The sequence below is a fragment of the Microtus ochrogaster genome, linkage group LG5 (assembly GCF_000317375.1).
Source record: "Microtus ochrogaster isolate Prairie Vole_2 linkage group LG5, MicOch1.0, whole genome shotgun sequence".
NCBI lineage: Eukaryota > Metazoa > Chordata > Mammalia > Rodentia > Cricetidae > Microtus > Microtus ochrogaster.
Window position 1 is genome coordinate 24,210,899 of NC_022031.1, and position 21,131 is coordinate 24,232,029.

Sequence of the window (21,131 nt, forward strand, 5' to 3'; positions counted from 1 at the left end):
TTGTCTTTCTGGGTCTGGTTCACCTCACTCTGAATTTTTTCTGGTTGTATCCATTTGCCTGCAAATATCATGAGCTATCTGTCACTTGTGCTGTAGGAGTTCCCTGGTATAATTTTGGGGTCACTTATATATGCAGTCTGTAATATGAAGGGCCGGCTTGTTGGGGTTTCTGTCCCACCTGGTACTCCACAGCCAGCAAGTCCCAAAGAAAATCACACAGATCTCCATAAGTTATAAACTGTTTGGCCCATTAGCTCAGTCTTCTTATTAGCTCTTGTAGCTTATATTAACCCATTATTCTTACCTATTTTAGCCACATGGCTCAGTACCTTTCTCAGCCAGCAGGTTACATCTTGCTTCTTGGTGGTCTGGGCTGGAATTGGAGCTGGAGCTTCCTGCTTTCCAGAATACTCCTGTTCTTATTGCCCCGCCTATATTTCCTGTCTGGTTGACCCGCCTTTACTTCCTGCCTGACCAATCAGAGTTTTATTAAAATACATGATTGACAGAATACAGACAATTCTCCCACAGCAATCAGATCTGCAAATACTTTAACTTCTTGCTTTCCAATTTGTAGCCTCCTTCGGTTGTCTCATTATTCTTGCTATAACTCCAATTACTACATTGAATTGATATGGAGCCTTGTTCCTGATTTTTGGTGAAATTACTTTTGAGTTTCTCTTCATTTAATTTGATGTTGGCTATTGGCTTGCTATAAATCGGCTTTATTATGTTTAGTTAATGTCCCTTTTAACTCTGATCTTTCCAAGACATTTATGATGAAGGGGTGGTCAATTTTTGTCTCACAGACTTTTTCAGCATCGAATGATGATCATATAGATTTTTTCTTTCAGCTTGTTTATATGGTAGACTACATTGACTGATTTTTATGTGTTGAACCGTCCCTGTATTTCTGGAGTGACGCTCACTGGATTATGGTGGATGATCTTTTTGATTTTTCTTAGATTCAGTTTGCAAGTATTTTTGAATCAGTGTTCATGAGGGAAATGGTCTGTAATTCCCTTTCTTTGAATCTTTCTATGGTTTGGGTATCAGGGTGACTGTGGTCTCATAAAATGAATTTGACAGTTTTATGGAATAATATGAGGAGTATTGGTGTTAACTCATCTTTGAAAGTCTGTTAGAATTCTGTGTTAAAACTGTCTGGCCTTAGTGTTTTTTATAGTTGTGAAACTTTTAATGACTGATTCTATTCCCTTGAGAGTTATAGATCTATTTAAATTGTTTATTTGATTGTGATTCAACCTTGCTAAGTGTATTTAGCAAGAATATTCTCCACTCCTTTTAGATTTTCAAATTTTGAGTAGTACAGGTTTTAAAAGTTTGAACTCATGATTGTTTTGATTCCTTGGCTTCAGTTGTTATGTTCCACTTTTAGTTTATGATTTTGTTAGTTTGAATATCTCTCTCTGTCTAACTTAGGTTGGATAAAGGCTTGTCTATCTTGTTGATTTTCTTCAAGAACCAGGTCTTTGTTTCATTGATTCTTTGTGTTCTCTTTGTTTCTATTTTATTGATTTCTGTTCTCAATTTGGTTATTTCCTGGCATCTTCTCCTTTTGGATGTGTTGGCTTCTTTTTGTCCTAGTGTTTTCAGATGTGCTCTTTGTTAGCACGAGACCTCCTCTGTTTCCTTAGACACTTAATGTTTTGCAATTTCCTCCTAGAACCACATTCACCGAGTTCCATAAGTTTGGGTGTATTGTGAATTCATTTTTATTGAATTCTAAGAAATTTTTAATTTTCCTTTTTTCTGCCTTGGCTCAGCATTCATTCAGTAGAGAGTTGTTCAGTTTCCATGAGTTTGTAGTTGTGCAGTTTCCGTGAGTTTGTTGTTTCTGTTGTTGTTGAAATCAGTTTTAATCTGTGGTATTCTGATAGGATGCAAGGAGTTATTTCAATTTTCTTGTATCTGTTTAGACTTTCTTTGTAACTGAAAATATGGTTAGTTTAGAAGACTGTTCTGGGAGGTGCTGAGACGAAGGTGTATTTAAGATTTACTAGGGTTTCCTTTACAAACGTGTGGTGTGCCATTGTACTTGGGGTATAGATGTTAAGAACTGAAAGATCATCTTGGTGGTTCTTACTTTTGATGAATATGAAGTTCCCTTCCCTGTCACCTTTGATTAGTTTTGGGTTGAAATTCATTTTGTTAGATACTAAAATGGCTACGCCAACATGTTTCTTAGGTTCATTTGGTTGGAAAATCTTTTTCTGTTTACTCTGAGGTAATGTCTCTCTTTGATGCTGAGGTGTATTTCTTGTATGCAGCATAAGGATGGATCCTGTTTTCACATCCATTCTGTTAGTCTGTGTTTTGGGGGGGACATTGGGGGAATTGAGTTTATTGAAATTAGCGATATCAATGACCAGTGATTGCTAATTCCTGTTACTTTGTCGTTGTTGTTGTTCTTGTTCTTATAGGTTCTAGTGATAGTGTGCATGTCCCTTTCAGTTTCCTGTGTTTTTGTTAGGGTTCACGAGAAGTCTCACAAAAGACTACCAGCCGTGTACATTCAGTGTTTATTATCTTGAGAGTAAAGATTCCAGCATGTTTGGACAACATATCTGATACAAAGGCAAAATGCTGATGATGATAAGAGCACACAGGCTCCTTTTAAGCACAGCTAGGGGGAGTTTCAGGGACAGTTAGGTCATCCTATCTATGATTGGATAAACAAGTAGAAGTTACATTAGTACTTGCCTAATTGCCTAAGAATAGCAGGGCCTGACTAGGACTGTAATTCTTCCATCTTTGGGCATGATTGGACAAGTCTCAGGACCTGATTCTATTTGGTCCTTGCCTTGAGGTACTATGGGAGCTGGCTCAGGCCTTGTACATGTTATCTCTCTCATTGTCCTTACAGGAAACTGAGGCCCAGCTGCAAAATGGGGAAAGTTCAGACCTTTCATTTTCATGGATATAGTTAACTTCCTTGTGTTTTTCTTTTAGTATATTCTGTAGACCTGGATTTGTGAATTTAAATTTGACTTTATCATGGAATATCTTCTTTTCTTCAAGAACTTTTGCTGAGTATATTAGCCTGAGCTGGCAAATGGTCTCTTAGAGTTGGCAGGATGTAAGTCCAGGACCTTCTGGCTTTTAGAGTCTATGTTGAAATGTTGGATATAATTTTAATAGGTCTGCCTTTATGTTACTTGGTCCTTTTCCCTTGAAGCTTTTAATATTCCTTGTTTTGTATGTTTAATGTTTTGATTATTTTACTTCTCTGGGACTTTCTTTTCAGATCTGATTTCTTTGGAGTTCTGTAAGCTTCTTGTATCTTTATAGGCATGTCCTTTATGTTAGAAAAATTTTCTTATTTGACTTTATTAAAAAATATGTTTCTGTTCTTTGAGCTGATATTCTTCTCCTTCTATTCCTATTTTATTCCCAGTAGTCTTAGATTTGGTCTTTTCATAGTGTCCCATATTTCTTGGAAGTTTTCTATCAGGAATTTTGTATATTTAACATATTCTTTGATCTGATTTATCCATTTTTTCTGTTGTATTTTGGCAGCACCTGAGCTTCTTTCATCGTTCGTATTCTATTGGTGATGCTTGCATCTGTAGTTCCTGTTTGATTACCTAGATTTTTCCATCTCCTGTATTCTCTGTTTCAGTTTTCTTTATTGCTTCTATTCCATTTTCTTTCTATTCCATTGTCTCGAACAGTTTTATTCATTTCCTTTCATTGTTTGCCTTTTCTTGGCTTTTAAAAAGGAACTTATTAATTTCCTCCATTTTTTGTTTGTTTTTTCCTCTCTTTCTTTAAGGAATTTATTCCCTTCCTGTTTTAGGACCTCTATTATACTTAGAAAGATGGCTTTAAGACTGTTTTCTTGTGCTTCAGCTGTGTTATTCTGGCTGTTGTTGATTGTATTTTTTTTTTTTTTTTTTTGATTTTCTAGACAGGGTTTCTCCATAGGTTTTTGGTTCCCAATTGTATTTTTATGCTGGTATCTAGGCATCTGTGTTTGGAGTAATTATAGGTTTAGGTGCTGAGTTTGTCTTCGCTGTAGGTTTTTGTTTTTTTTTTTTAAATTTTGATTTCTGTTTCCTTTGGTCTTCTAACGAGAGTGATCTGGGATTCTGTTGGCCTCAGGTGGAGTAGGTGTTTCTTTAGGATTTGTGGGTTAGGATATGGTGATGTGGAAGAATGCTTTTTGGGGATAGGTTGTACAGGAACTGAGGAAGTGTTGGCAGTCTGTGGACTGGAATCTTCCCTTTGATGGTTCTGAGTGCCCTTGTGACCACTGGTAAAGCAGGGGACTTCCGCATGAATTATGGTGATGAGGACGGGGGAGTTGTTAGTAGGTTGATGGTCTGCACGCATGGGTTGCTGGGTCTTGTCTGGGGTCCTGGGTGCTGCTGTAGCCTCTAGAAAAGTAGGGGCTTTTTATCTGAGTTGGGGGTTCAGGAGTGGTGGGCAGTTGGGGCTAGACTGGGTGTGCTCTGAGGGAGTGTTGGAGGTCTGGGATAAGGGGGCTTATCTGTGGTTCTCTGAAGTGTTATTAATCATTTCCTGTGCGGATTACCAGATGATATATTTACAAGACAGATTTTCAGAACATTCTGTAGGTTATTGACAAAAGACATCTTTAAAATATAAAACACATTAAGGTTCATAATTGATGCTCTATTATGTGTGCATATTTCATTATGAACAAGAAAAACTTTAATTCAGAGGTCATTAGAGTTGTGTCTTAATTTAACTGAATTGTGTTCTTTTTGTTCCTTTAGTCATTTTGGAATTGGCTGAATAAACTTCTTAAAACATTTTTTGAAAAATCAAATGACCAACGAAGACCTTCTGCTTCTCTAACCCAGGCCAAGGATCCATTAGGCTTTAGTTGGTGGATTAATGTTCATGTAGCATCACTGTACCAGATTGATCGCCATGGTGTATCAGATGAAATGGTGAGATTTATATTTGCTCTTTATTTTTAGTGTTTGTATACTATCAGTTAATATGTTTCTTTAAAGAGAAACGTAAAGCAAATGAGTAGTAAATAAAAATTTAGGTTATTGGAAACAAATTTTTTTGTATAATGTTTCTATAAACATCTACTAATCTTGAAGATTTTTAAAGTTCACATTTTTATTGTTTGATAAATGGAAAGCAATTTGTAGAAGACTTGGTCTCCAATCTTGGCTCTGTTCTTAAGTCTTCCATGGACTTTGAGTAAATTGCTCAAATTTTTTTATCCTTTGTTTTCTCATGGAAAAATCATGGCTTTGCCTTGGTCCACAGTTTCCTTCTACTTATAAATTCTGCAAGAGTGTCAGAGGGAAAGCATATAATCTATGTCTCCCTGAAATGAATCAGTTGGTTTGTGTGAAATAAAATGAAAGTTTCTTTTGGGGCTGGAAGTACAGCTCAGTGTTTAAGAACACATACTACGCTTACAGAGGACCTGACGTTTATTCCCTGCATCCACTTTAGTTTCAGAGGATCTGCTGTCTTCTTTGGGTCTGCTGCAGGCAACTGCAGTGTTGCGCAAACCCAACGCATACACTTGATTTTAAAAGGCATAATTTTTTAAAGTGTTTATTTTGCATAACATTTCTTTTGACATGCTTTTCCTTAAATCTATTTAACAGACTATCAATTTTGCTTCAAAGAATACAGATTTTATCTATCTGTTGAATTACTGCTTAGTTGGAAACAGTCTTTTATGGCATTACTCAATTTCTTATGATTTAAACCATCTAATATATATTTATAATATATATTATATATATAAATATATATATATGAATCCTATTTGATGTTTTTAATTTCTGTATGTGTATAATTTCTTTCTCAAAAAATAACAGAATTTTACAAGCATGTCAGTTCTGTGAAATTCAGACATCTGAGGCAGGAGGATCAACACAAATTCAAGACTAGCCTATATTGCATAGTAGTAGGTGAGTGTGAGTGTTTCAACTCTGGATTTGAAAAGATATCCTGACTTATCAGGAAGCCAGTCTTTACTTAGGACCACAATAGGATAGCTCAGCCCTGGAGGGAAAGGTGCTCTGACTTGTCGGAAGATCAGGCTACCTGAAGTTGGGGTGCCATGGGGGGGGTTCCTTGCAGGATATAGCAATCCTGCTTCTCTCCTAGAGAACTGTTATAGCTGACTCTGATTTGTTCCACTAAGGGGAAAAGTCCTAGCAGAACTATCAGCTTCTTTTTCTGTGGCCCAAGCTATAACTTCTTCTGCTACATTCTACTAAAGGGAAACCCCTACAGAAGTGTAGAATCTCCTCCTGTTCCAGTTATTTTTTCTGCTTAACCTTGCTCAGGCCCCTAGCCCCCTAAGGGGACATCTCAGCAAGGTTTTTCTGTTCAGTTCCCTAAGTGACATCCAAGCCAGGTTCTTCTATTCTGTGCCATTGAACCCAAGACTTTTAAAAAAAATGGTTTGGGAAGGAGGAATCCAGGAGAGTGGCTGCCTCTGCCAGGGTGGTAAAGAACAGTTTCCCCAACTGAACAGACAGAAGGGCTTATATAGGGCTTCTTAGAGGCAGAGTTTTCTCTGGGAGAAGTTTTTCTGCTCAGGGATTGCTTAGTTTAGTTAGTCAGGGCCAGAGATGGCTCTACCCTTTTAGCTTGTTGACTGTAATCTTAGGGCCAGGACATATTTCTTTACTGGCTCTAATTCTGTGACAAAGTATGTTTCTTTGACACTGGTTTCAGAGTCAGAGAGTGTTTCTTTGGTTCTGGGTTCAGGAATAGGGTGTTTCTTTCACTGGCTCTGGGTTCAGAGTTAGGGTGCTCACTTATTGGTTGGTTTTTCTTGGCTGGCCCTTTTAAACTACAATAGTGAGTTCCAAGTTAGCCTTGGCAGTGGAATGAAGTCCTTCTCAAAACCCAATGTCTTAAATAAAATAGGCAAGTTTCTAGGCATCAAGTCTGTATTTAGTACTAAATCCTTATTTAGTAATCCGATTTGGGGTTGTGAATCTATGATTATAATATTCCTTGGTTTCAGCTTCTCTAGGTATAAACATCATTCTCTGAGCTTATTGTCTTAGTTTCTATTACTGTGAAGAGACACCATGACCAAAGGAAAACATTTAATTGGGTGGTTTACAGTTCAGAGGTTCAGTCCATTATCATCATGGTTGGCACCATGGCTTGCAGGCAGACATGGTACTGGAGAAGGAACTGAAAATTCTACAGCTCTGCAGGCAACAGGAAGTGAACTGTCTCACTGGGTGTAGCTTGAGCGTAGGAGACCTCAAAGCCCTTCCACACTTTAACGTACTTCCTTCAAAAAGGCCACATATATTTCATCAAGGCCCAACCTACTAATAGTGTCTCTAATGAGCTTATGGGGCCAGTTGCATTGAAATTACCACACTTATGAAATCTGCTTCTTGATAAAGTGGACAAGCTTGCTCTTTTGAGCATTAAACAACTTGATTTCTGAGATGTTGTCTATAGTGTCTGAGTGTTGGACTGACAGTGTTGTAGCAATAAATAGGCCCCTGGAAATCTTAAAAATATCTCCTTTATAACAAAAGTTCTTAAGAAAATCATCAAGATAAGTTATTGGTGCAGAAAGTTCATGGCAATTTAAGCTGCCATTTTTTTTTCTTTTTCTTTTGAGAAATTAGAATAAACAGACACAGATGAACTGCATGTCCTTTCATTCTGTCCATGAGAGTTTGCCTTCCTAATACATAACACATACTCAAATTTTAGTAGCTGGCATAATTTCTGTATAGCCCATTTATTAAGTACTTTTGTGGAATAGTATGCTGATGTTTAACATCACTTATTTATTAGAATATTATCAACATTAAGTAAATTTAAATATTGCTATAATTCTGAAGTCTCAACATAAGCATTTTTATTTTTCTTTCTGTTCTACATAATTCCTCTAAGAACACATTTCTTATTTTAATCAGTGTATATAAATGTAATACTTTGTCAAACACTTCTGAGTTGTATTTGGTGTTATAATAAGTGTTTATAAGAGGATCTATATGAAATACATTGTTCTTGCTTTGCTTTAGGGAATATTCTTTTAGCTTATTAAACTTATTTGAACTATAGTAACACTGTAGTGAGTGCTGTTCAGTAGTGGTTAATACTTATCCTTAGATAGTCCCATTGTTGCTCTGTCATTGCTGCTACAGTGCACTGATGGTTTATTCTTATATCTCTGGAGGTTATTACTTTTACTAGTGTTGAGTCAAGAAAGCAATGTGTCTTTTAATTTTGTTCCTTTGTAGTTTTCTTTTGCCAAAATATTTTAAAATACTGTTTAAAATCTTATTTATGTGGAAGGATTTTTAAAGGAAACTCCCACATTTGGAAGTGGAAACTTTCTGTGATAAAATATAATATATATTTATAGATGTACATATAAAATAAAAGTTGCTTTTAGTGTGTATTCTCAGAGTTTCCAATATTTTTTTAACTTTGGTGTGACTTTTAAAGATAGAGTCACATTAGTGACTAGTTTTTCCATTACTAATAGTTTTCATTAGGTGTGGAAATGCATATTGTATTTAGAATGTATTTACTAACTAAATGATTATTCACGTTTTAGTGTGCCAAAAAGTAGGAGAAAAAGATATATCCGTCTTATGGGTGAAGAAGTAGGAATATATAGTGATCAAGGGTTCCTTTATTTTGTCACTTAGATAAATTTGTTTTTTTTCTTTTTAAAGCAGTTCTCCAAAAGATTGACTCTTACAAGTAAATCTTTGGTAGGATAACCATGTGCTCCAGTTTGCCATAGGCAATCCATTTTATGCCAACTGACTTTAATCTTATGTCCAATTTTATTCCCCAAGTTACCTCATTGGTAAATTACATAGTCATTCTTATTGATTACTTTAAAGGCATATCGGTTGGTTCCTTCAGAAAAATTGTAAACGAATGTTAATTTGTGTCTGGGATATATTTAAATCATAACTTTAAAAATTGCCTTGATGCTTTTTCCTCCTTACGATATATTGATGTTGCCAGCTATCCTGCAGGAAGAGGTTGTATAGTAGTGTGCTTTTTCCCCCTGACCAATACTGTGGTGGATGATAAGTAATAAAAGTTACATGGTTTTCACCAAACAAATATTGTAGATAAAATAAGATGTTTTAGCTTTTAAATGTGATGTTTCAACTTCTCCCAAAGTTTGATATGAAATCTTTACATTTTAAATAAATTTTAGATATGATTATGTTTTAAGTTTCTGTAACTTTGAAAATTAGACAGTATCTTTTTATAAGCCTGTAAAGAAAAATATGGTATCTTAGTTCTCATATTAGAAGCGCTAGTTTTTTATTCATTTCTGCTTAATGTTCTCTCAATCTCGATGAGAATTTGTTATTCTCTTAGAATCCCAGTCAATTTATTTTACAGCCAAACATAGTTTAAAGATGTGAATTACTTTTGGGCATTACAAAGGTCAACTGTGACACTGTGTTTTCTGCCAAGAGCATGGGGTTATCATCAGGCATGCTCTTTCTGGAGCATTTGAAATGACAACCTAATAAAAGCTATGAAATGTAATCTTAAAATGAGAGTTGCACAAGTCCAGATGCAGTCTGCCGGAGGTGGAAAGTGAGGCTTTCTGTTTGTGGTGGGCTATTCCCTATAAACATTAATGTTGGAATAAAAAGTAGAAAATATAGTCTCAGATTGATGGCTCCTACATGACTTGGCTTTTAGACATTAGATATGTGGGCAATATTATGGTGAAATAATATGTAGGAACAATTCTTGCATGCTTAAATTTGCTTGTGGAAATAAAATAATGTTTTTGGTACTGTATTCTCTTATGTTGGGTTTGGGCTGGTAGTTACTTTTTTAATATAAAGTTTTTTATGTATACATGCATATAAATATAAGTACAATTTCTTTAGCCCACCCAATGACGTTTGTACGCATATGCTTTAAGGACTGATCACTTGCTGTTTGATAATGTGTCAGGGGCTCATCCCTGGGGAAGACCAGCTCTTCCTCTTAGCAGTCATCAGTTGCTTGTAGCCCTTTATCTAGGGGTGAATCCTTGTATGATTTTCCTCCACCTTGTCTTTTGATAAATAGTTTAATTTATTTAAATTTTAGCCATCATGTAGTTCACATTGCTGAAATTCTTTGGGTAAGAATTACACTACTCTGATTTAAATGGCTTGTTAGGACAATTGAAGTAAACTCATTAACATCCAGTTGTAAAACAAAAATATGAATTGTATCAACCTTGTCCTGTTCCTGATTACTTGGCCCTGGTGGTGACATTTTCTCTTCATAATAGTCTACAAGCTGTAAGATGAATAAACCCTTCCCTCCTCAAGCTGATTTTGGTCGTGTTGTTTACCACAACAATAGAAAGCAAATTAGGAAAGGTAAGAAGTACATAGGGCAGAGAACAGGTGGAACCACCAAAGGGCGGTTTCATTTATTCTTTCATACTAATCTTCTGGCATCCATGTGTGACAGTATTCAGAGTGTCTATTCTTTTTCGTTTTGTTTTTCTGTTTTTTTTGTTGTTGTTGTCGTCCCCCCCTCCCCCCCAATGGTTTTTCTGGAGCTTTTGAGCTTGTCCTGGAACTAGCTCTTGTAGATCAGGCTGGTCTCGAACACCCAGAGATCCGCCTGTCTCTGTCTTCCGAGTGCTGCGTGCTGGGATTAAAGGTGTGTACCACCACTGCCTGGCCAAAGTGTATATTCTTGACCAAGGTTTTGCTTCATCTTCAGTATTCATAGTTTCTAGGACCTTCATTACACGTGCATAACCTCTTACTGCTCAAGTGGTTGATCTCAGTCTCAAGGTTAGCTGACCCAAAGTCACTTTTTGTGTTGGTGGAACTTGATCAAATCCTGCCCTGATATTCTGTGGTGATGACCAGCCTCTCCTCTGACATATCCCCACACCATTGTGATAGATAGGTCTCCAGACCAAGGTATTTCTTTCAGGCTTTGATATCTGATGGATCAGACAAGTGTTTTTTGTTTGTTTGTTTTTGTTTGTCAGTAGTAACTAAGTCATTTCATTAGTAATGGTTACATAACCAAAAAGATAGTGAAAAGGAACATTATATAGCTCACTCTCAGTTTCTAAGAGTTAGGCATTTGCGGGGGTGGGGAGGTGGGGGGTGGTATCTAGGTGGTTCCTGGCTCAGAATCTGCCATGAAGATTTCGTCAAGTTGTCACTTAGAGGAAGTTCCTGAAGGCTTAATTGGGACTAGAAGATCTAATTTTGGTAGAATATTTTAGTTTCTCATTCTTTGGACTTCAGGTCTGTTCGCACTAGGGATGTTTCCTTGATTAAATTATCAAGAGAGTACTGTCAAGATGGAAAGTTCATAGAAGTGACATGTTGCCCCTCACATTAGTATTGTTGGTTTATTGATGACCATCTTCTTTGTATTGGGGGAGGGGACTATATGCTGATACAGACCAAGACCAGACCATAAGAGGCTGTTTTAGTTCCTGACTACTGCTGTTACTGCTCCTATTAGTTAGGAAGTATTGATTTAGTGGAGCTAGCTCTTATGTGAATATTTTCCAGCCTTTTAAAATCACAAGTAGTAAACACCTTTTATTCATAAACATACCTTTTATTCATTAGGTTTTTTGTTGTTTGTTTTTCTGAGACAAGGTTTGAAGCCTGTCCTGGAACTTGATCTTGTAGACCAGGCTGGCCTCGAATTCACAGAGATCTGCTTGCCTCTGTTTCCCGAGGTTGGGATTAAAGGCATTTGCCACCGCCGCCCGTTTTAGAGTTTATTTTTATGAGAATAATCATAGTATGATCTGATACCAGTCTGTAACTTGGATGATTGACTATCCTGCACCACCTGTAGACCAGTCTGGCCTTGAACTCAAGAGATCTGCCTTCCACCAAAGGTTTGCACCACAAAGGGCTGTATCTTTGCTCTTTAGAACTCTCGCTTTGCTTTTTGAAGTTTAAATTACTTTTCACACTTTCTTTTTGCATTAGAAACTATTTGATTGCTTTTGGAAGTGCTTTCTTATTGCTTCTGGTTTTAACCAATATCCACTTATCTCAGTCTCAAGAACTGTGTGTGCTGAGAGAGTATCCTCAAGGATTTTTTGTTAGAAAAATCGAGATTTTGAGAAACTTTGTTAAAGTTCACTGAAATTCTCTTCTTTGATACATAAAGTCATGCATAGATTTTGCAGATAGATGGCCATTTGTTAAATGAAAGACCTATCAGGTTTTCTTTATATATAAAACTACAGAAAAGTTTTAATTTAATAAGATAGATATTTCAAATAAAATGAAGAAAATCTTATGTAAGAAGGAGAATAGGAAAAACTGGCATGTAAACTTAAAAAAATGTATATCTCTATCAATATTCAAGTTAAATTATATGTAACAGCAAATTAAGTATTTAAAATATTTATAAACCTATTGAAGTACTACTTTTATAAAATAAGACCAGATATGCTTTCTATTGGATTAGCATAATTTTAGATTTTATTTCAAGTATGTCAGCTAAAATTTTTACTGAAAGAATTTACAAAGGTATTTTAACAGTAATTTTGCACTTGTACTATACATTTAAATGTGTGCATAATCAAGAACAATAGTTTCAATGCTGTCATATTTTCTCTTTTCAGAGACAGATGGAGTCAAATTGGGGCTTTATAGAAGAACTTTTGAAACAGTCCATCACTGTTCAGGTATGTAGCTAAAACAAAACAACATATGACTTCTGCATTTTATAATATAGATTTTACTTACAAAAATAAGCAAACTTAAAATGACTTAAATGGCAATTTATTACAAATCTGAGATTCTTTGAGGGACCAAGTCACAGTAATTCATATTAAATCCTTTAAAGGTTTTTATTTTTAACACTGAATTTGTCAGTTAAAGGACAAAGATAATTATCTTAGTTGGTGACTTTGAAAGAATGTATTCAAAATAAGTAGGAGATGCTTCTGAGTTATAAGCCATTCCTTGACTGTATGATAGCAAGCCAGGCGACATGATGAAGGAGATAGTCGGTGGTGTTGGAAATGCAGCTCTATCCTCCTCTCAGCAGGAAGGTGACTCGCCTTGCTGAGCAATTTGTCTTACAGGCTTGAATTCTATTCTCACTGATAAGGTCCTCGTTTCTGAGCACTCATTTCATACCTTATCATTTTTCTTTCCACAGAGCTGTTAATGTAGTGCTTCATGGCCCAGAGGTCAGACTTGACCTCCTTTAAAATAGTTTTAAATATCCTGTTCACCCCTCTTTAAATATGTTGTAGTTATATAAAGTTCTATAAAGCAAGGAACCCTTTATTGGAGGATATAGTATGAAATATTCTTTAATTTGGGAAATAAATTGCTTTTCTTTTAATGAAGATTATTTGAAACTTGAAGAGGCATAATAATAATAAAAGAAGATGGCTTTGTGTATTTATGCTTATAGAAATGATATATCTGACCACTAAGCCATCTCTTTAGACCGAAAAGCTAAATCTGAAAACTGTAAATGGTTGAAGTTACATGTGCTGTCTGTGTTAACTGTAAGTAAACATAAATGTTTCTAATTATCATAAGAACCTTATCAGATATGAGCTGGATGTCTCATAGAATACCAGAGAATTAAGGACTTTAAATGAGAAATGTTTTAACCATTATAGAGAATATTTTTGTTTCAATATTTTCCTATATAATTTTAATTGTCTTTCTGTTTTAAATATATTGATCTAGTAACACTTTATATATTTTTTTAACTTCTGGAATTAGGAAATCAAGGAGTAGTCATGAAATAAGAAATAGATATTGCATTGGCCATTGTCATTTGTATTAGTTACTAATTCATTCTTTAGTTTTTTGAATTTCATATATGAATACTATATTTATGTCATCCCCACTTTCAGAGTCTTCTCCACTCAGTTCCATACTAATGACTCACAGAGCTTTGTTCAATCCAAGCACTGGTAACGTCTGTAAATATAACACTGTATTGTTCCGACATCTCAGTTAGGAATTTACAGCTTCAGTTTCCTAATTAAGTTGTAAATGCTTGAAATTTTTTTCTGCCTTTTTGTTTTGTTTTGTCTTTTTGTTTTCTCTCTTCCTTTTGTATTTAATAATTTAAAAATTTCTATAAAACTATGAGTTTGGAGAGATTTTGAAGTCTTTACCATAGACTATTCCTTACATCTACATACCCATATTGGTCCTTAAATGTCAAAAGAAGTCTTAAATTACAGGGAGTCAATGTCCAAAGCGAATAGAGTATGTGAAGTATTAATTAAAAACAAACATTCCTACAGAAAGGAGTTTAATGACAAATTCTTTCCTGTTGTCCCTTCTGGAGCACTGCTTTTTATGTTTATATAGTTATAGATAGGTAGTTTATTCTTAAATTGACATGTCTACATAGTAACTAAACTCAAACATTGAATGCTTCATCATCAATATTTGTCCTATGAAACATGCCCAAACTTAATGTTTAATATGCCTAAATTTCAAAATAAGACTAGATGTCTGTCTGTCTGTCTGTCTCTCTTTCTCTCTCTCTCACACTCTCTCTCTCTCTCTCTCTCTCTCTCTCTCTCTCTCTCACACACACACACACACACACACACACACACACACACACACACACACACCAAACACACCCTGAGATATAGGATATCCATAGGGCCTGTTAAAAATTTAGGAGTTCAGTAGCATGCCGTAATACACCAGCCTAGGTTTAAGGCCATGAGGTCTATTTATTTAGTTATTTTGGTTTTTCGAGACAGGGTTTCTCTGTGGTTTTGGAGCCTGTCCTGGAACTAGCTCTTGTAGACCAGGCTAGTCTTGAACTCACAGAGATCCGCCGGGGCATAGATTTCCTTACCCTTTTTTGACTGTGTTAAGTAGATTGTAGGCTTAAGACTCAGTAAGTAAAATGTGTCTGTTTAAGGAGTCAGATTGTGAATTTTATTTTATTTGTCGTGATCTTCAGGAATAAGATTGTAGGCCTGTGCTTTTTCTCTTTGGCAAATAGCAAAATGTAATTAATGCTAATGATAGTCTTGTGCTGATAATCCTATGCTGTGATCTTATTTGTGTTTACGTTTTACCTATAAGAGATGTAGGCTTGGAAGGGTTAAGCAGCTTATGTAGGTTTGGCCAGCTAGCTAGGAAGTGTTGGGATTGAGATTTGAATCTTCACATGTAGTTTACAGATAAATGTGGAAAACACATCTGTGTTCTGCAGTATTGTTATTTCCCTCTGCAGAATGTGATGAGGAACTACAGGTAAAGAAATGACTAAACTCAAGTATTCTTAGATATTTTCAGGTTATGAATCTGTCTTGTGGTTATGAACTTGAGTCTACCAAGTTCTCTATTCCTATCATGTCATATATTCTTGCCTTAACCATCTGGGCCTGAACATTGACGATTTAACTGATTCACAATACTTTTTCTTTTTAAAAATTAACCTTTTTTTCCATTTTAAAGAGGTTTACTTTTTATTCATGTAATATTTTTGTGTGAGTTTCTGTGTACTGTGTACATGGAGGTGCCCATAGAGGCCAGAGACTATTGTATCCCCTAGGGCTGGAGTTGTAAGCAGTTTGAGCTGCCTTCTGTTAATGTTGGGAACTGAACCCAGGTCTTCTGTTAGAGAAGAATGTGTTCTTACCCACTCAGCGATCTCTCCATCCCCAAACACAAACTTTTTAAGAGTATTTTTTTAAAATATGTGAAATAGTTTAGAATAAGGCAATAGTTGATATATAGAATGTAAAAATATAGAGTAATATAACAAATGATCTATAATTGGTTTGTAAGCTTTGACAAAATATATTTTATATATCACATTCATCTGACTCACCTTTTCTTCCAGAACAAGAAATAATATTTTGAAGCATTTTATTTGAATATATAGACACTAAAGGGCAATATTTTTCTAACTTCATAAAGTAAAACGGTCTCCTAAAATGCTATATTTAATTTCTTCACAGTTGTATATAGGACGAAGAATATAGGCTTTGGCCTTCAAAAGAATGTAGATCAAATTTGTATGTAACTCAGCTCAGTGTCATGCTGTAAGCATCAGTATAAGCTTAGATCTAGATTTGCTTTCATAATACAAAGTCAGAATGTCAGTAATGAACCCATTGGTTAAATGAGTGTGCAGGTACTTAGTAGAAATAGTCTTAGACTTAGTCTTTGATTCATTTCTGAAACATTTATGGAGGCTCTTTTATGAATGAGACATTGTACTGGGCCTTGAAGGCATTATTCTAGGCCTGAGAGAACTCATAGACACTTGAAATATGAGAGACATACTTAATCCCTCCTCTGTAGTTATTTATTTTTGTGGGTTTTTTTCAGTGTAGATTTTACACAATAAATATATCTATTACCTGAGAAATGTCTTTTATTCCTTACCTCTTCCCTGTTTAAATCTGAAAGACTTATCTATCCTTTCCTACTCCATTCCTACCCACAATTGGATATTGCTGGGGGAAATGAATCATTCCTTCTTACTTTTAAATTCTTGATCATAAGTATTAAGTGGCAGTCCACTTTAGAATTTTTGCAAAACAACAAGGACAAAACCAGAACAAAGACAATGTATTCTTATGACTTGATTTAGATCTTTCCTATAGTACACTATTTAGCACAATCTATACCCAGTTCACTAAACTCAACATCTTGCTTGGCACTTATTGAGAATAATAATAACAGACAAATGTAAACTCCTATCTTTGCAGATTTGTATCTGTGATCTTATTTTTAAATATGCTTATTACATTTATTTATGTCTGTGTGGGTTTGTGTAATGTGAATGGACACACATATGCCATGGCTTGTGTACAGAAGTCAGAGGCTGACTTGCCAGAGTCAGTTTTTTCTACTGTATGGGTCTTGGGGATCAAACATAAGTTGGCAGGTTGGCAGCAGGTGTCCTAACCTTAAACCATTTTTAATCCTCTCATAATTCCTTCTCTCTTTCCCTCTCCCTTTCTCTCTTCCTCTCTCCTTCCCTCCATCCCTTTCTTTCTCCCTCCTACTTTTTTTTGGAGGGGGGAAGGGCAGTTTGAGACAGGGCTACTTTTTGTAGCTTTGGAGCCTGTTCTGGAACTCTCTCTGTAGACCAGGCTAGCCTGTCCTCAAACTCACAGAGATCCATCTGTCTCTGCCTCCTGAGTGCTTGGATTAAAGGTGTGTGCCACTACTGCCCAGTTTCGTTACTTCCTTAATGGTCCTGAATGTTAGACAGTATTCTGCAATCTACAACTTCCCAGCACCAATCCTGTGTTTTCTTAAGAGCCAATATTATAATCCTGTAAAAGAGGTTGGTTAAATTGTTAAGTATGACCAAGAGTTCTGAAATTTTTTGTGCATTTTAATTATTAAATCATTACACACTCTTTTAGTTGAATTTTTTTTTCTTTAGGTTTCTAAGGTCAGTTTTCAAACATCTACTCTGTTTTAGGTAACTGAATTACAAAGTTTCCGTTATCTAATGCTAATGATCTCTACAACAAGCTTTTTTTTCTCTTATGTCAGGTCAGACCCTGTATTCTGAAGATTGAAAATGGTCATGATTTGGTGATACATACTCATATTCTTTTTAGTGGTCTGGATTTCAGTACATTATCAAATGATAGGATGTTATTAGAGCTACCTATCTTTTATAACTTTTTTTCTTTGTTTAGGATAGTATACTAGAAGAACAGTTACGAATGTATCTTCATTGTTGTTTGACACTTTGTGATTTCTGGGAGCCAAATACTTCAATTGTGACCATTCTGTGGGAATATTATAGTAAGAACCTGGTAAGTAAATAGAATATGAATTTATTCTAGAAATTTGAAATTTGCTTATGATATTTGTGGAACATTTTATGATTTAATTTTGAAAACTGAATTTTTTAAAATACTAATTTTTGTTTGGAGTAGAATGTAGCTTGTATGTGGTTTCATTTTTTTCAAACATTGTCTGTAGAGAGCTGACATAAAGGATCAGCATTTGGTGTTCTTTTTCCATAGAATGGTTAAGCAGAGTAACTAGAAATATGGGATTATACAAATGACTCATCCTGATTTATAAATTTAAAGTAATTTTTAAACTTAAGCATAATTTATTGTTTGTCTATGCGTATTTTGCCTGCATATATGCTTGTGCACTCTGTGTGTATATGTGTGTGTGCGCACGCGTGTGTGTGCGCAGTGTATTTAGAGGATTCAGAGGCCTAAAGAGGATGTCAGATTCCCTGGAACTGGTGTTACAGTTGTCTGTGAGTCACCATGTGGGTGCTGGAATTGAACCTGAAGCCAGTGCTCTTGACCACTGGGCTGTCTCTACAACTCTCCTCACTTCTTACTATTTTGTAACTAAACAAGAAATTGGATTTAGAAGGCAGGTAAGAATTAGGAAAATAAAAAATTTGAAGGCATTTAAAGAGCTTAGTTACTTTTGTGAGTGAGAAGAGGAGGTTTAGGATGTTTGAATTTGTCAGGATAGAAAATGGTAATGGAAGGTATTCCAGAAATACTAAATTTTTATTTTTACATAAAACTTATTAAGTGAGAAAATTTTATATGAGATATGTAGGCTGGCTGGAGAAATGCAAAGACCTGAGACAGAAGTCCAGTGTTCAGTGTGTGAACATCCAAACTTTGATGAAGTTCAGGTCATGAAGGACACTATAAAGATAAGCATAATGGCAAAGTGGTCTACTTTACAGGGGCGGGTAAACTGGACTAGTTTATAGGTGGATACTAATGAACTGGCTCTCTGTGTGAACATTTGTCCACCAGGCAAAGGCATTAAAGTCCTCAAATAGAAAGCCAAATCAAAGAAGGGAAGAAAAGGACAAGTGTAGGAAATAAATAATTGAGAAGATGCAAGAGTAGTCTTATATATAGCTTTTACAAAAAAAAAAAATGGGTTATATAAAAAAAAAACTGGAGAAAGGAATCTGATGTATATACATAACAGAGTTTATTCAGCCATAAGGAATAACAAAATTTTGTAATTTTGAGGAAACTGGAAAAAACCTGCCATGATCATGTTAAGTGAAATAAGCCAGCCTTAGAAGAATGTCTCATATGTTTTGTCATACAAGGCATCTAAACTTATGAAAAGCAAGGCATTTAAGTAAAATGGGAGTTCTAGGGATGGCCACAGCGACTAGACAGGGGGAAAAGAGGACAATAAGGGGAATCAGTATAGGCTTAAATGTGTATGGTGGTTTAAATGAGAAATATCTTCCATATTCTCAGCCATTTGAGTATTTGTTTTCCAGTTGATAGCTGTTTGGGTAGGTTTAGGATAGGGCCTTGCTGGAGGAAGTTTATCACTAGGGACAGGCTTTGAGATTTCAAAGACAAGAGCCATTCCCAGTTCTCTTTAATTCCTGTTTGTGGATTAAGCTGTTAGTGCCCAGTGCCTATGCCAGCCACCATGTTTGCTTGCTGTCCCACTTGTCTACTATGGTAGGTTCTTAGCCCTCTACAGCAATGGTTCTCAACCTTCCTAATGCTGGGACCCTTTAATACAGTTTCTCATGTTGTGGTGCCTTACAACCATAACATTTTTGTTGCTACTAAATAGCTATAATTTTGCTACTGTTATGAGTTATAATTAAATATCTGCATTTTTCTATGGCCAGACAACTCCTATAAAAGGGTTGTTGTAATCACAAAGGTTTTGTGACACACAGGTTGAGAACCACTGCTCTAAAACCGTAAGTCAAATAAATCCCACAAGTTGCCTTGAGCTTGGTTTTTTATCATAGCAACTGAAAAGTGATACAACATGCTGTATGTGTATTAAAATGTCATAAAGAAATCCATTATTTTGTATATTGAGTATGTAATGTGTTTTTTTATCCAAAATATTAACTGACATAACAGAAACATTGAGAAAAATGGAATAGTTTTTAAGGGTCATTCATAACATCTATGGCCAATTGCTAAAAACACATTTTGGGGAAAATAAAAGATTCAGAGAGCTCTTCTGTTCTCTCTTTGTATGGTTTTTTTTTCTTATTCTGGGTTATATGTGATAATTACAGTCCAATAAAAGCTTATTTATGATTACAGTGGAACAAGCTTTTATGGGCTAATTAGTATTTGCAGCTTTCACTTTTATTTACTAGGAAGCTTATCTATAACAGCTATGTTGTGCTTTTTTTTTTAAATTTTTATTTAGAATAGCTCCTTCAGTATTTCTTGGCTTCCTTTGAAAGGCCTTACTAATATCATCAAGTCACCCTTGTCACTGCTTACCATGGTGAAGACCTGCTGTTGTGATAAACAAGACCCTGACCTGTACAAATCAAGCAGCAGTTACACCATTTTTCTTTGCATTTTGGCAAAAGTCATTAAGAAAGCAATGAAGAACAGTGGCCCTCATCCTTGGAAACAAGTTAAAGGAAGGTATGTGTTCTATAGTATCTTTTTTTCATAAATGTTCACTAGTACATTTGGAAGTTTTGCTATTCATATGTTTAAGTTGTGGTTAGTCTTTGCACATTTAAAATATATTCTTTAACTTAAAAATTAAAATGAAATTTATGCCCGAGAAATGCTGAAGCGTGCATGGGCAGCCAGTATTATGGTAGTTCTATTGAACTTGTCCATACTGGGTTTCATGGCCTAAGGTGATGAGGACAAAGGACCATGTCTCTTCCTCAAGAGGGCACCAGATCTCATTACAGATGGTTGTCAGCCACCATGTGGTTGTTGGGAATTGAACTCAGGATCTTTGGAAGAGCAGACAGTACTCTTAACCACTGAACCATCTCTCCAGCCCCAAATTTTTTTGTCTTGCCAGTTTGTTATAATGAACAAACTTAATATCCATAAATTAGAGGGTTTCAGTTTCTTATTCATATAATCACTACTGAAGATTGGAATTTTAAAATACCAGAGTATTAGCAACAATTTTGACCACAATTTACTGTAATGTTACATAATCCTTTGCTCTGGTTTATTAAAAGTAATAGAATTTTTTGTTTAACTTAAAAAAAAATCTTTACATGTTACATTGGTAGCTGTTAGGTTCATTGGTTAAATTTTTTGTATTTTTTGTCAGTGCTTGTCAGTGCTGCTTCCTTAAATGAGACTAGAACCTAGAAGATCTAGTTTGGTTCTCTCTCTCTCTCTCTCTCTCTCTCTCTCT

The 21,131-nt window shown here is 35.4% G+C and overlaps 1 protein-coding gene across 1 annotated transcript in view; it reads left to right on the forward strand.

Annotated features, from left to right (window-relative positions):
- The window catches only part of Mms22l (MMS22 like, DNA repair protein), a 110,069-nt gene that overhangs the window by 19,007 nt on the left and 69,931 nt on the right, over positions 1–21,131 (forward strand). Inside the window, exons 10-13 of the mRNA XM_026786734.1 lie at positions 4,764–4,940; positions 12,614–12,676; positions 17,660–17,779; positions 20,160–20,386. Coding sequence (XP_026642535.1) covers positions 4,764–4,940; positions 12,614–12,676; positions 17,660–17,779; positions 20,160–20,386 — 587 coding nt within the window. The remainder of the gene's footprint in view (positions 1–4,763; positions 4,941–12,613; positions 12,677–17,659; positions 17,780–20,159; positions 20,387–21,131) is intronic.